The sequence below is a fragment of the Oratosquilla oratoria genome, chromosome 20 (assembly GCF_046742065.1).
Source record: "Oratosquilla oratoria isolate Oo_2021 chromosome 20, ASM4674206v1, whole genome shotgun sequence".
Taxonomy (NCBI): Eukaryota; Metazoa; Arthropoda; class Malacostraca; order Stomatopoda; family Squillidae; genus Oratosquilla; species Oratosquilla oratoria.
Window position 1 is genome coordinate 60,776,570 of NC_134796.1, and position 17,500 is coordinate 60,794,069.

At 36.1% G+C, this 17,500-nt stretch overlaps 1 protein-coding gene across 4 annotated transcripts in view; it reads right to left on the reverse strand.

The window, feature by feature from the left end:
* The window catches only part of LOC143036592 (nephrin-like), a 1,505,960-nt gene that overhangs the window by 33,839 nt on the left and 1,454,621 nt on the right, over nucleotides 1-17,500 (reverse strand). For 2 of the 4 annotated variants that reach the window (XM_076204155.1, XM_076204152.1), the window contains exons 19-20: nucleotides 14,114-14,176; nucleotides 7,329-7,494 (exon numbers count right to left, since the gene is read on the reverse strand). In XM_076204155.1, coding sequence (XP_076060270.1) covers nucleotides 7,329-7,494; nucleotides 14,114-14,176 — 229 coding nt within the window. The remainder of the gene's footprint in view (nucleotides 1-7,328; nucleotides 7,495-14,113; nucleotides 14,177-17,500) is intronic. The other 2 variants (XM_076204154.1, XM_076204153.1) reach the window with 2 other exon arrangements.

Below are 17,500 nucleotides of genomic sequence, written 5' to 3' on the forward strand. Positions count from 1 at the left end.
TCCAAGTGTAAGTATACATAAGGTTGCTCGCTGACCGAGCGGGCTTGAGCGTCTCTACTTGTGGTGGAGGTTGAGGTGTTGGCAGTTCGAACCCTGCCGCCAGCGAGTTGAACCAAAGGCATGGTTCATTAAATTCCACGCTACAAGGTCCTCTGTAAGGGGCACCGGCATAGCCTCCTGATAGGGGAGTTCGCTACGTTAAACCGAATCATTAAATATACTAAGTACAATACAGTAAGCAACCACACTCTTAAGAGTCACAATTACATACCACACTAGACAGCATGAATACCGACCACGGAGCCTAACAGTGTGTGTGTGTGTGTGTGTGTGTGTGTGTGTGTGTGTGTGCGTTTGCATGTGTGTGTGTGTGCGTGCGTTTACGTGCATTTGTGTATATGCATGTGTGTGCATATATGTTGCAAGCTCTGGGAAATATTTGTGTGTGTGTTCACTTGGTCTTTGGATCACGTGTTGGACTCGTGATCGACAGCTATTTCCCTCCTGGAAGAGAGCTCAGAGCTCGTAGGTCCGATCTATGGGTAATGCTATGACCTTACACACACACACACACACCCAATAGATAGTCAGAGTAACGACCCGAAGCGCAGCTGTACCGAAATAATTTCGGCCCTGGGCAGCATTCGAACCAAGCACTACGGGCACCACCATGATAGTAGTTAATCGCTCTACCAACTGCGCCACAATTAGTATAATACGAACATTGATCTAACACTGAATGGTCTGGGACCAACCTAACTTAACCTAACCAAAACTAACCTAACCTAATATAACCAAACCATAACCTAACGTAACCTAACACTGGTCATCTTTAGACCAATTGGTCTATTACACAAATTAATTTTAAACTAGATGTCTTTAGACTAATTGGTCTCTTAGACCAATTAGCATTGGGCCAGTAGTCATTAGACCAATTAACATTGGTCCAATCGTCTGGGTCCGCTTTGTATGGCTAGTTCTCTATTCAAAATCTCTAAAAATGCAAATCCCCAAATTGTACGAAATTGACAGTTGCCAAAAAACCTGTCAAAAGAACTCAACCAATTAACCTTTGTTAGTACGACGTCTCGTTTGTTAAATCTTTATCGAAGTACATCATGTACTGAAGTTGATAAAACTCAAACGAAACGTCACACTAATAAAAGACTCCTTGGATCTCACATTGTGGTGTTCCTTTGTATAAATCCCCAAATATTACGAATGTCTCTATTCAAAAACAAATGTCCAGATGGACTATTCCACTCCAGTATTCATATATCATTTCTCCACATGGAACATTCCACTCCACTCCACTCCAGGTCCAATAGTCCACATGGTCTATTCCACCCGGGCACCGAGGAACCAAAGTCACAAACTATTTTATTTAATCCTGAACAAGTCCAGTTCCTCGCCGGACTGAAATTTGTTCACTGTTCATAAGTGTTCCGCTCTGGCGTGTCTGTGTCGTGGTATTTCGAAACGAACAGGAGAATTATTGATGAAGCAAATCATGTATAACGAGTTTCTACTATCAATTTATTATTATTACTATTACTATTATTATCATTATTATTATTTTCAATATCATTGTTTTATTACTATTATTATTATATTGTTATTGTTATCATTATTATTATTATTATAATGGATGTTCCCTGGCCGAACGGGTTAGAGCGTCGCTACTTGTGGTGGAGGTTGAGGTATTGGCAGTTCGACCCTGCCGCCAGCGAGTTGGACCAAGGGCATGACTCATTATATTCTACGCTACAAAGTCCTCTGCAAGAGGCACCGTTCTAACTTCCTGACGGGGATGAGTTCCCGACGTTAAATCGAATCAATTATTATTATTATTATTATTATTACTATTACCATAACTATTACTATTACTACTAGTAGTAGTAGCGGTAGTAGTATTATCATTATTATTATTACTATTGTCATTACCATTATTATTATATTATTATTATTATTATTGTTTCATTATTAGATTTACAATTGTCATTATCATTAATTTTATTACTATTCTTCTTATTATCACTATTATTATTATTACTATTATTATTATCATTATTATTGTTATTATTATCATTAATTATTATTATTATTACTATTATTATCAGTGTTTTATTTTTTCTTTCTTTTTTTTTTTGGTACAGTGACAAAGCAAACAGGAAGGCGCTTGCTCTATAAAAAGGCGAAATTCTTATTTTCCCTTTCGCTTTTGTTTTTCTAAACTTGAGTAATCTGTTCGATTTAATCAAGTTAAACAACTTTTGGAGCAAAAACTTGTATACAACAAGTGTCGCTTCAAAATACTTCCAATTTTTCTCATTTCACTTCTTTCGTCGCGTTGAATGGTTAATATGATTTATCTGTTTCCTCTGTTATCTTTCTGTGTTGTTTCGTCGTTTTCTCGTATGTTGATTATAAAGTCCAACATATGCGTTGTACAGCAAGGCATGTGTATATCATACGCACACACAAAAAAAAACGCACACCCAAAAAACACATACACATACATGTGTATATATATATACATATATGTATATATATACATATATACATAAATATATATTATATATATATACACATATATATATACATAAATATATATATACATATATATATATATAATACACCTGTGGGTGTATGTATATGAATAAATTTGATATATATTCATCTTTAAAAAAAATACCGTTCTTTATTAAACTGGCATAGTTTGAACGGTTGGGAAAATAAATTTAGAAAATACTCTAGGACTCTAGAGATTTTTATCTATTATTCCTAAAAAAAAAGTGCCATTTAAAGATAAGCCTTCGGAATTCATCATTTCTCCTTCCATTTTCACTTCATTCACTGACTTTGAAAGACGACCACCCCTCACCCCACTAAAAAAAAAAAAAAAAAAAAAAAAAAAAAAAAAAAAAAAAAAAAAAAAAAAAAAAAAAAAAAAAAAGGATGAGAGGTTCACGTCCAGCTTCTTCACCTTTTTCACGTGAAGTCCTAAATATCTTCACGTAACATTTTAGGATGAATTAATGTTTGAACGGGACGCTTAAGTGGTCCCAACGACGGAATACAAAAGACAGGCAAAGTGACCGGCCTCCCCATCTGCCCTGGGCTAGGGGCGGTCGAAAAGAGGCTAGGATGAGAGCGAGGTCGGTCGAAAGGGGGCTGGGATGAGACCAAGGACAGTCGAGAGGAGGCTGGGATGAGAGCGAGGGCAGTCGAAAGGAGGCTGGGATGAGAACGAGGGCAGTCGAAAGGAGGCTGGGATGAGAACGAGGGCAATCGAGAAGAAGCTGGGATGAGAGCGAGGGCAGTCGAAAGCAGGCTGGGATGGGAGCGAGGGCCGTCGAGAAGAAGCTGGGATGAGAGCGAGGGCAGTCGAAAGGAGGCTGGGATGAGAGCGAGGGCAGTCGAAAGGAGGCTGGGATGAGAGCGAGGGCAGTCGAAAGGAGGCTGGGATGAGAGCGAGGGCAGTCGAAAGGAGGCTGGGATGAGAGCGAGGGCAGTCGAAAGGAGGCTGGGATGAGAGCGAGGGTAGTCAAATGGAGGCTGGGATAAGAGTGAAGCTAAATACGAAGAAGATTTTTTTTTCCCCAAAGAATATGAGGAACTAGAAGAGGAAAAGGAACAGGGAAATATGAAACAGGATAACATAAAGGCGGTCCTTGATAAAAGAAAATGGAAAGGTAGGAGAGCGTGGGAAGCGAGAAGAGAAAAGAGGAAGCAAAAAGATAATAAGAATAAACAGATAAGAGAAGGTGAAATCAGGCGGAAATGAAAATGCGCTTTGATAATATAATAGAAAACGTAATGGTGGGAGGTAGAAAACGGTGAAAAGAGAAAGAGAGTAGAAAAAGAGGTAGGTGATGATGGACTTTGATAAATGAAAATGTAAAAAAAAAAAGAGGAAAAAGATATATGTACATTGGCATTTGGGTTTTTATCATTAATTTGTTGAGTGTGTGAGTGAGTGTGATTGTGTATAAGTGTGAATGTGAATGAGGGAGTGTAAATGTGAGTAAGGAAGCATATATGGGGCGTAAAAAGAGAAGAAAGATAAAGGAGGAAGATAAGGAAAATGAAGATGAGGACTCGAAGAGAGAAAACTGGATGAGAGAAAGACTGAAGGAGGAGTAAGAGGAGGAGGAGGGAGAGGTGGAGGAGGGAGCGGAGGAGGAAGAGGAGAAGGAGGAGGAGAGACGAACATCTGGAGGGGAAAAGGAGGAAAAATAGAAGAACTTAAAGAGTTGGAGGAGGGCTGGAGGAAGATTTGGAGGAGATGGAGGAGGTGGAGTTGATGGAAGCCTGGAAAAGGAAGAGGAGCAGGTGGATATGATGGAGGCGATAGAAGGCTGGAAAGGTGGAGGAGAAGGAGGAGGAAGAGATGGATGAAGTGGAGGTAAAGGAAGGCTGGAAAAGGAGAAGAAGGAGGAGAAGGTGGATATGATGGAAGGAAGGAGGAGGAGAAGGAGGAGGAAGTGGATATGATGGAGGTGATAGAAGGCTGGAAAAGGTGGAGGGGAAGGAAGAGGAAGAGGTGGAGATGATGGTGGTGGTGGAAGGCTTGAGGAGGAGGAGGAGAAGGAGGAAGAGGTTGAGATGATGGAAGGCTGGAAAAGGTGGAGGAGAAGGAGGAAGAGGTGGAGATGATGGAGGTGGTGGAAGACTAGAGGATAAGGAGGAGGAAGAGGTGGAGATGATGGAAGGCTGGAAAAGGTGGAGGAGAAGGAGGAGGAAGAGGTGGAGATGATGGAAGTGGTGGAAGGCTGGAGGAGGAGGAGGAGGAAGGGGAAGAGGAGGAGGAAGGGGAGGAGGAGGAGGAGGAGGAGGAAGAGGTAGAGATGATATAGGTGATGGAAGGCTGGGAAAGGTGGAGGAGAAGGAAGAGGAAGAGGTGGAGATGATGGAGGTGGTGGAAGGCTGGAGGAGGAGGAAGGGGAGGAGGAGGAGGAGGAAGAGGTAGAGATGATATAGGTGATGGAAGGCTGGGAAAGGTGGAGGAGAAGGAAGAGGAAGAGGTGGAGATGATGGAGGCGGTGGAAGGCTGGAGGAGGAGGAGGAGGAGGAGGAGGAGGAGGAGGCAGAAACACCCGGTAAGGCGATGTGGACGCGATTATTGTCCCCTCGGTAGAAGCGAGTGTCGGAATGATGCAGGAAATGCACAGCAGCAGCAGCAGCAGCAGCAGCAGCCAGCCAGTCCTCTGTTGCTGCTGCTGCATGATGTAAATGGAGAAAGGTCTTTGTCAGGTGCCATTCGGCCCAGTTCCATTAACTCGATGCAACGTGTCATTTGCATACCAAACACCTTGGCTACGACACCTGTTTAGGTGATGGAGGTGCCTGCACCGTGCAATAATTTGGTCTTTTTTATTTATTTATTTATTTTTATTTTTGTGTAAGTGTGAGGGATGGAGTTTTGATATGGTACACACGCACGCACACACACACATATATATGTATATATATATATATATATATATATATATATATATATATACATATATATACAGACATATATATATATATATATATATATATATATATATATATATATATATATACATATATTTGTAATCTAAGTTACGACATCTGTTTAGGTGATGGAGAACTCCACTTTATAATACTTTGGTATTTTCTATTTTATTTTACTTTATTTTATTTTTATCATTAGTTGTGTGTACTTTTGCTTTTCTTCTTTTTTTAATCTGAACTACGATACCTGTTTAGGTGATGGAACTATTCTTGGAATATTTTGGTCTTTTTTTATTTCTTTGTTTATTTATCTATTTATTCATTCATTCATTGATCTATTTTCATCCATTTCTACTTTGTGCAAGAATGTTTGTATGAGTTTTTCAACGTGTTACAGATATATTTGTTGTTGTTGTTTTTTTTTAATCTAAATCACTACTGAATTATCTTTCATTTATCATAAAAAACAAAACTACAAATTCCACATGACAACTTTTCATTTAAAAAACATCATATTTGCTCAGGTTAGATGTTTAAAATGCGTAAATGTACATGAAGTAGTATTGGAGCATTGTTAAAACACGTGCTTAATATTTCAAGCCAAAATAATTTGATATAAACAAAATATTTACAGGTGCACACATACGCACACACGCACACGGACTCTATACACGTACACACACATACATACACAGAAACTCACACGCACACTCCACACACATACACACACACGCATATACACGCACACTCCACACATATACACACACACGCATACACACGCCCACTCCACACACATACATACACACGCACATACACGCACACTCCATACACATACACACACGCGCACACACACACACACACACACACACAAAATATTGTTAGATATATAACATTTTTCATTATATATTTTGTTCTATCACTACACAATACAGTATTACTTCATCTAATTATATTCATACAGCAGAGAATACAGTAAAATACAACCACAAGTGTCTACTAATAATGCTGCATTACCTTGAACGTGAGGAAATGGAAACTTACAACAATTGCAAACTAAAAAATAAAAAATAAAGAAAAATGAGAGTCAATGATACAAGTCCTGTTTGCTTATTCTGTCATTTCGGTGAGTTGCTAAGCATTTATCTATTTATTTACGTATTTATTAATTCATTTTGCTGTGACAAAAGAAATAAGAGTTACGTCTAGAAGAAAGTGCAGAAAAGTTACTATACAGTATGTTGTATTAGATTTCTACAATCAATCGGTTACTCATGCAAGATTTCCTTATAGAATGTTGGTATTGTTTGTGTGTGCGTGTGTGTGTGTGTGTGTGTGTGTGTGTGTGTGTGTGTGTGTTTATGTATGTGTGCGTGTGAGTGTGTGTGCATGTGTGTATGTGTGTATGTGCGTGCATGTGTATGTGTGTGACGTGTGTATATGTGACTGTATCTATTGATCGATTGTGCAAACATGACTTAAACAATAACGATATATTAAAACAATATCCTTCCTACAAATATGTACATTTGTATACAAAACAAATACACCTAATCCCACAACCCATTCAATGGTACGTAATTCTTAGGCCGTATTCACACTAGCGGTTTCAACCGCCGCGGTTCACTTGCAATGTAAGTCACACACAACCGGAAAGTTTTTTCTTAACTATGCGGTACCGTCACGGTTCAATCCGCTAGTGTGAATAGGGCCTTACATCCTACACCAAAGACTCCCATTCACCACTCTCACTCCACAAAGAGCGACTCTAACTCGCGGTTCCAAATGACGAGGCACTTCGGACTCCAATAAGAACGACTCCAATTGACGAAGTACTTCGTGACACTTACCGAGCTGGTGGTTGTAAGCATTCCGCCTCAAGACTTCGGCATAGTCGTCTTCATGAGGGTCGTAGTTCGCACTTGAAGGCTGAGAAGGAGTCTGACTCGCATACTCCGGAGGGGGTTCGATCTGGTCAATGAGGTAAGTCGAAGCCGCGTGCTTGTGGGTCTGCTCCTGAAGAAGGCGGCCACGATGGGTGGAAGACAAAAGGGATACACTGTTAACAACAATAGTCCCATTGGTTTGTACACATAATATTAAGAATTTCAGTTTCTGAAATGTGTTCGGTAATGATATATATATATATATATATATATATATATATATATATATACCCACATAGATATATATATATATATATATATAGACATACACATATATATATATATATATATATATATACATACACATATATATATATATATATATGTGTGTGTGTGTGTGTGTGTGTGTGTGTGTGTGTGTGTGTGTGTGTGTGTGTGTGTGTGAATCACTATTCGTCACACACATCGAATTAGTATCTTACCCAAAGGTATAATAATTTTTGGGTAGTTAAATCCTTCTACAATCAAAAGAGCTGACAAGACGAATGAAATAACAATAATAATAATAATAATAATAATAATAATGATAATAATAATAATAATAATAATAATAATAATAATGATAATAATAAAGATAAGATGATAACAGATTAATAATAAAGCAAATAAATTCTAGAAATAAAGATATAACATCATTATAATATTTCAACAAGAGAATAATAAAAATAAAAAAGAATATCAATGATAATAACAATAATGATATTCATAATAAACAGATAAACAAATAAAAATATTCTACCTAACGCCAGGTAATTTCATTATTGTACTGTAAAAAAAAAAAAAAAAAAAAAAAAAAATATCTCCTCTCCTGGATAGTTCTCTCTACTGGGATTTCCTTAAATTAGAAACTTTCCATTATTATATATATAAAAAAATTATTTTAGAAATATACTAGAATAAATGTGAAATAACGAATATTACCAGCTGCATTGTATACATGGAATTTTCTAAATGTATTTCTTTTTTTAAATACTGAAGGTTCGTTATTTAGGAAAATATTTCATGACTTTATTTAGGAAAATGCTTTACACTCCAAAGGGTGATTGACAAACATGCTAAAATAAATCAAATAAATCATGCAAACAAATCAGCAAAACCTGTCAACATGTACATGTATACATGTACATATGTATTACATCTATGTGTACATATATACATGTATATATATATATACATATATATATATATATATACATCTACTTGCACATGTACACGAGTACTATATTTACATTTACATGTATATGCATACTATAAGTACTACATGTACATAATATATACTATATGAGTATATATATGTTAATGTGTCCTATATTTACATGTGTAACATTTTTTGTCTCCAAAACACATCACTTCTACTGGAAAATAAATAAGTGTAGATTTACATTAAATACTCAACATGAATATCAAAATATTTGTGTGATTTTGACCACTGGTGTGCCAGCTTCATATGTCCTGGTTTGTACGTTTGCGTCCAAGGAACTATATTTGTGAAAATGTTTACGCAATGATTAAAAATGGACGGATTTGTCGTTAAGTAGTGCTCCCCTCTCCTTTTTTTTTTTTAAGAAAGGTATTTAAAGGATTTTAGTGTCATCCCTACGGCCCAGAGTCACTCAGGATTTTTTTTTATTATTGGAGACTATATTTCCCTGAACAGAGAATGCTTACACACACACACATACACACACACACACACACACACACACACACACATATATATATATATATATATACACATATATGCACACACACACACATACATATACTGTATATATATATATATATATATATATATATATATATATATATGTTGAGGCATTGTGACAGGTTGGTGAAGGTGGGTGAGGAAGACATAAATCAGAGTCCAAGTTTATTTCTGATTAGTTTCGCACAAATAGGCTTCTTCAGAGAAATAATGTGAGGAAGACATAAATCAGAGTCCAAGTTTATTTCTGACTAGTTTCGCACAAATAGGCTTCTTCAGAGAAATAATGTGAAGCCTATTTGTGCGAAACTAGTCAGAAATAAACTTGGACTCTGATTTATGTCTTCCTCACCCACCTTCACCATATATATATATATATAATATATATATATATATATATATATATATATATATATATATATATATATATATATATATATATATGTATATGTACTCGTATTTGTGGGGCTACGTGTGAGTTTTAATTTACATTAGTATATAAAACAATTTCCATGTACGTCTATATATGTGTATACATTCATTATCACATACACATACATATGAATCAATGTAGATCTATACAAATGTATACTAGAGATCTATATGTATATTCTAAAAAGAAACACTGTTAACTTGTGTTCATTTATGCAAAAGAGACCACTGGTTAAGAAAAATCAATAAAGCAGAGCGCTTTCGTGTATTACGTTGTAACGGATGTAATATACGAAAGCGCTCTCCTTCGTTTAGTTTTCTTTCCCTACACGTACATATGTCTTTTTTCTTCGTTCATTCCAAAAGTTTTGTACTTAAAAATGAATGTAAACAGTGACAGACCCCTAAATAACGAAACGAAGGATAACAGGAAATCGGAAACGTCCAGAATTTTGAAGATATAAGAAAATAAATACTTGGAATCATTAAGGAAAACAATACGTGGAAAGGCGTGTTGTTCCTGCCACGAAATTCGAACCTCAGGAGTATTCATAAACATTAGAAATGTATGAAAGGCCAGACCCCAAGTTGCCGGCGAGAGTCGAGTGAAAGGAGGAAGAAGGAAGGAGGAAAGGAGGGAAGAAGAAAGGAAGGAGGAAGAAAGTAGGGAGGAGGAAAAGAAGGAGGAATAAAGGAGGGAGGAAGAAAAGAAGGAGGAAGGAGGGAGAAAGAAAAGAAGGAGAAAGAAAGGAGGGAGGAAGAAAAGAAGGAGGAATAAAGGAGGGAGGAAGAAAAGAAGGAGGAAGAAAGGAGGGAGGAAGAAATGAAGGAGGAAAAAAGGAGGGAGGAAGAAAAGAAGGAGGAAGAAAGGACAAAGAGAGATGGAGGAAGAGGGAGGAAAAAGTAGGAGGAAGGAGGAGAAGGAAAGGAGGGAGGAGGAAAGGAGGGAGGAAGAAAGGAGGGAGGAAGAAAAGAAGGAGGAAGAAAGGACAAAGAGAAATGGAGGAAGAGGGAGGAAAAAGTAGGAGGAAAGGAGGGAGGAAGAAAGGAGGGAGGAAGAAAGGAGGAAGGGAGATGGAAGAAAGGAGATGAAAGAAAAGGGAGGAAATAGAAAGAGGAGGAAGAATGGAAGACGGAGAAAGAAAGATGAAAAAAGAGTGAAGGAGAACGAGAAAGGAAGACAAGAGGAAGAGGAAAAGAGGGTGGAGAGAATAGGAGGAAGAGAGGAGGGTTATGAAAAGAGGAGGAAGAAAAAAGGAAGAAAATGGAAATACGAAAGAAGAGGAAAAAAAGGATGATGAAGAAAGAATGGTTAAGAAAAGAAGAGGACAAAAAGAGAGAGAAAAAAAGGAAGAAAAAAAGAGGAAATAATGAGGCTGAAGAAAAGAGAACGGAGAGGGGAGGGTTAAGAAAAGAGGAAGAAAAAATAAGATGAAGAAAAGAGGAGGAGGAGGAGGATGAAAGGATGGAGAAGACAGAGAATGAAGAAAGAAAAATAAAAAGGATGAATAAAAGAGGATGATGAGTGTAGGACGAAGAGAGAAGGAAAGAGGAAGAGAGAGGATCGAGAAGGACCAAGGATTAAAGGGCAAAAGAAGAAAGACTGAAGGAAGGAAGGAAGAGAAAGAAGGATGTAAGAATAAGGAATGCAGGGAGCAATGTGAAGAGTGAAGGAAGATTGATGAAGGAAGGAAGTTGGAAGATGAAGAAGGGGAAAGGAATGGATAGGAAGCTTTATCTATGTATTTATTTATTTATTTATTTATTTATTTATCTAGTTTCTGGGGAGTTTCTCTTTTCTCTCATTCCTCTCTTTCATCTCTCTTTATCTCTCTCTCCACAATTTTCCTTTACCTTAAATTCGGCTATTTGCATCCCAGATATCTTCTATTTTCTATTTCAAAATCTATTTTCATGGATCCTTTAGCTCCTTCAATCTAATTGCTTCCTAATTAGTTTTCTCTTTCTAAATACTTATTATGTTACCTCGTAACTTTTTTTTTTCAGAAATTCCTTTGGTTTCACCAACTCTCCACTCTCATCCTCCACCACTCTCTCCTCTCACTTCTCTTCTTCGTCTCTTTATACTTCCTTGTGATATATTACTAACATTTCTTCACTTTTCATCTTTTCCTCCACATTCCTTTTTCCAGTCTTCTTGTTTGTGGTCAATATTTTATCTTTTTTATTATTTATCAATACATATTATTTGTTCATTTATCTTATTTGTACTTGTTTATTTGTTTTATTTGTAATTGTTCATTTGTTAATATATTTACTTTTTTTACTCTTAAGCAATTTTTTTCTTTATGGTTTGTGTTTCATTTATTTATTTAATAATTCATCTTTTGATTCATTTATTCATTTCTTTGTTTATTTATTTCGATCCCGTCAATTCTTTTTCACATACATCACAAATCTCTATCTATCTCTTCTATACGCAATCAATTATTCAATTTCATCATCTACCCTAATCCCTTTGTCATCCCCATCATTCAAAATCAATGTTGATTTTTTTTAAATATTCCAATGAATATATATATTTTTTTCAAGCTTCTGTTCTCTTTGGAAGAAATGTGAATCACTGCAAGAACGCATGAAAAAAGCAAAAACAAATGTAAAACATTCACACAAACACAAAAATACGTACACACACACACACACACACACATACTGTATATGCACATACGCGCACACATGAACACAGATACACACATGCACACACATGTAAACACACACACACATATATGCACACACATGCACATATATGAACACACACACACATACATGCACACACTCACATGCAAACACACATACACACACACACACACATACATGCACACACATGCAAACACACACATACACACACACACACACACACACACACACACACACACAATCACATACACATACATACACGCACTCACATATAAACACATATATACGCACACACGCGCGCGCACATGCACACACACATATGTAAACCCACACAAACACACACACACACACGGAAACAATTGGATGAAAATAGAATTCAGGTCAACACAATAAACAAATTTATGACAAAAGTTTGAAGAATGGAAGTAAAGAGAAAGGACCCTACGAGCATACCTCCAGTCCCGTACATTACATCTATATAAACACATACACACGCACACACACACACACACACACACGCACACACACACATTCTCGATACACGTGTTGAAACAGTAAACACAAATGAATAAATGAATAAATAAATAAATAAACATAAATAAATAGAGAAAAAGATAAATAAATCAAATTATAAAAAAGGAGGAAGACTTGGACTAAACCTCTATCCAGTTGACGACAAATCCGACAGAGTCCTAAGGTCGTTTAAGTAGTTAGTAAAGACAACCTCTCATGCAAAAGAGACCTAAGTACTGGAAGAATATAATGACGCTACACTGTAGGCTTTTGGTATACAAAATAGTTGTGATCTGGAACCAAGGCTAAAATTACGTAAATAATCCTGAAAGAAGCTCAAGGGTATCATCAGTAGGTTTGGTTTTAGTTATGTGGAGATTATCGTTGTAAGTGAAGCATAAAAAGATAGATATAGATTGATACATAAACACACACACACACACACAGATGCACATAAACATACACATACACACACATATATACATATATACGAACGTAGCTCCTTTCATATGTCAGAATTACACACACACACACATACATACATACAAACACACACATACATAGACGTACACACATAGACACAGAAGCATTACTCCTTTCTTGTATACTACAAACACACGCGCACACATGCACACACATATACACTCACACACGCACACACACACACACACACACACGCACTTTGTACATTTTACACTGTACACATTCATCCATCTACCTACACATATCCAATGAAGTATATCAACATACATGATACACAGTTAGATATGGAGAGATGGTTATAAGTACCTTTATATATATATATATATATATATATATATATATATACATATACACACACACACACACACACACATATATATATATATATATATATATATATATATATGTGTGTGTGTGTGTGTGTGTGTGTGTGTGTGTGTGTGTATGTGCTACATCGTTATTAATTACACATATTTTTATTACCCCTTCAATCAACTAACGAAAACGTATTATGTACTTGCAACTTTAAACACTTAAAAAAGGGTAAACAATTAAATCTCGTGCTTTACTTGTCTTAAAACAAAGACAAAATTCAAGAAAACAACAATCTCAATCTACATCTACGTGAGCAAAGAAATGTACATTCCACACCTAGAATACCAAAACAAACAATCCATCAAAAACAACAACACCACCAACAACAACAACAACAAAGTCAGAAATAAGGACAGACACACTATTAGAGAAAACAAAGAAAACGTCACACAAAGATTTCCAAAATAACCACAAAAGAGGAATTAAAAAAGAAAGACACACTCCGAAATATGGGAGGTGGAGGGGGTATAGAAAAATGAACACCGTAAATGTATTCTATAGAATTCTGTGACATCTAACTTACATAGCCAAAAAGTAGATCTGGAGGCTCGGACAACAAGCCACCAGTTCCATAGCAAATGCCTGCCTGCAGAGGTAAAAGATATGATTTGAAATATCACAAAAAAAAAAAAAAAAAAAAAAAAAAAAAAAAAAAAAAAATCGCCGCTGATCACTTGTGCATATATGATGTATAGAAAAATAGAAAAAATATCAAAGGCGTACACATATGTATAAATACATGTATATACATATCTACACACATATAAAAGTTATGTATGTAATATTATTGAATCGTGTGTGTGTGTCTGTGTGTGTGTATGTGTGTGTGTGTGATCAATCTTCAGCATCTCATCACAAAAATATAATATATACCTCTTTTCATTATTTATTCAAACATAATTACCACGCAGCACAATAAAAATCACTCCGATGAAGTGTATCTTGAATTAAACAATATGTCGTTTTCTGTGGAGTTCGAGATAGCTAAAAGAATCCGCCAACTTTATGCAAGACTTTCGAGCCCAGAACGAGAAACTTTTGTACTTTAAGTGATCGTAAATGCAATGATCGCTACAATAATGCACACTAAAAAAAAAAAAAAAAAAAAAAAAAAAAAAAAGGCCTTTGTATTTCACCACGTATCAGGTCCTGGACAGCTGCAATAAGGGTGGTTTTATTACACTCTTACACAGTATTCAATCCCTTAAGTCCTGGTGATCGCGACCTATTTTCTCACAGTTCCTGTGCTTATGCACTACTGTTCTTTAATCCTCTGTAAGTCTCTTTAGTACTGAATATAATCATTTGACATCCACTAATTATTATTTGCTTTTACTTCTTGGTCATTTAATCAATCAATCATTTTCTCAAGTTTCACAAAGTGAAAAAACCCTCAGCCATTGTCCTAGGAACCTCCCACAGATCTCTATTATAGACATCTATAGTAATCTGTGAGCACAACGTCGTGTCGTGGACGGCGAAAAGTCGATACGTGTGAAACGAGCCTGAGAGATTTGTGTACCACGAGTACGTACTTTACTTAACAAAGCTCTAATACTTGGCGTTTTTTTATAAATTCCTTATTATAACAGGTGATAATAGTGACGATAGTAACAGCAGTTATAATAACGCATTTAATCTAAATATATTGCCTTTGTAATTGATGACAATACAGTAAACCCTTTGTATAACGGACGACATTGGGACGGGGTTTGTTGTTATATCCGAAGATCCGTAATAACCGAGGATCCGTTATAACCGAGGATCTGTTATATCTGATGGAAATACCCGACAGATCCGTTATATCCCGAAATTTGTTCGGTATTAGAAATTAGTAGGATTAGAAATTAGTGTAGTGGAACCAACATGAGTAATATCATTAATAAAAATCTTATCGATGAAATTAATAATTGCAATAATAGTAGTAATAGCTTGTAGAAAATGTAACAGCAACAAAAAAGAATAAAGGTAACAATAATAATAGTCTATTTCTATCTACATAGGGCTTTTTCCCCCTTATGAAGAGGGTAGCCAAGTCAGAGGCAAACCACCCCCAAACCACCCCTGTTCCCCTCTCATCTTAGTTCTTTGTGGAGCAATATATCTATTATTGTATAGACGACAATAATGGTACAGACAGAAAATGTTCTAGTTGTCTAGCAGGCATGTACGTGTATCATAGACTGTTCAATAGCCGCAAGATATAATCATGTTATTACAAATGTTATTGTAGTCATTTTTACATTTCATATCACTGTTATCGTTAATGGATAGCTCCTTCATAAGGGAGAAGGACATAAGGCCATCCCCATCCATAAAGTTATCTAATCTTTTCTTAAATTAACAATTGTTTCAGGTTTCATTACATTGTTAAAGTTTCCTTTGATATATAGATAAAATACTTATTGATAATATAGTTGTTAGTGACACTGCTATTATTATTGTTATTACTTTCATTGCTGTTATTGTTCTTACTGCTATGATAGGTAGTAATGGACATGGAACTGTCTAATGTAGGCCTTATGGTCTCTTGCAGTCTCCTCCATCCTTATGTTCTGCATTTTCAACAAACTCACTGCCCCTTTCTACTTCATCATATACTTTCCCTTCTTTGATGGCAGTTCCTTACCTTTTCCTCCTATTATCTTACTTTATTTGATTTATCTTATTAATTTTATCTATTTTCTTTGTATTATTTTAATTTGATCTTATTTAATTTTTATTTTGCTTTATTAATTTTATGTACCTTATTATTCATTTTCTTATTTTATTTTCTTTTTCTTTTTTACTCTCTTAGCCTGTATCATCATCATCATCATCATCCCTAGGTTTTCTCATTCTTACTCTAAAGTCAGCCGTGTCCGCCCCTAATTACCTGAAGCTAGTGTCTTCTAATTTTTTTTTCAGCTCTTTTCTTTTCTCGTTTTACTTGAAGGCCTCTCATTTTCGCTCAAACGCTTTCATCAACTTCATTTTTTCTTCCTCTTACACGTGTCATCACTTTTGGCTTTTGGACCCTGCGCCGCTACAAGAAGAAGAAGAAGAAGAAGAAGAAGAAGAAGAAGAAGAAGAAGAAGAAGAAAGTGAGGAGCCTACAAGTAGATTTATTCTCTGTTTTACTAAATTACTACAACTTTCTTTTATTCGCATTAATTTATTGTGCCCTTGCTTTCTACATTGTTTTTAGTTCAATTCTCGCTCGCTTGTAGTTCAGCTCCACAAGTAGTTTGTTTGTGGTGAACTCTAAATGCTCCTAGTTCAGTGACTACATACATACCTAGAAATTGTACAATTGTACTTTTTACACTTAGAAGAATTTGTGGAGACTTATGCCGAAGTCGTCATCTTTGCCCTAAAGTTTACTGTTGGGATAGGTAACATTCCCTGCTGGAAATCGGAGAGGAGCATAGTACTCGAACTCGCAACTATGCGAATGCGAGACCAGCACGTTTCCAATTACGCCACTAGCGTACAGAGCGGAAATTTGATATGATTCGTTTGTGATACGTCGATAGACAATAGATTACGTCACCCTATCTAGAAAAAATTACATATAACTATACAACTCTTCATTGATATATATCCACATTTTTTATTGTAGGGTCAGACTGATGACGTCATGTCGTGAGTGAGGTATGGAACATGAAAATGAGGCTTAGGTGTAAAGCATACATCATTACCAACAGTAAGGGTTATAAGTGAGCCTTCAAATGCAAAAATTGTTCGAGAGAGAGAGAGAGAGAGAGAGAGAGAGAGAGAGAGAGAGAGAGAGAGGAGAATTCTCTAAATATAATCTATCCATCTGCATTAAGAGAAAGCAGACACCAGCAAGTGCTGTAACGAAATTTTCTGACAAAGGGTTGATTATTTTGTAGGACAGTTTGAAATGTCATACTCAAATTGAGGTTCT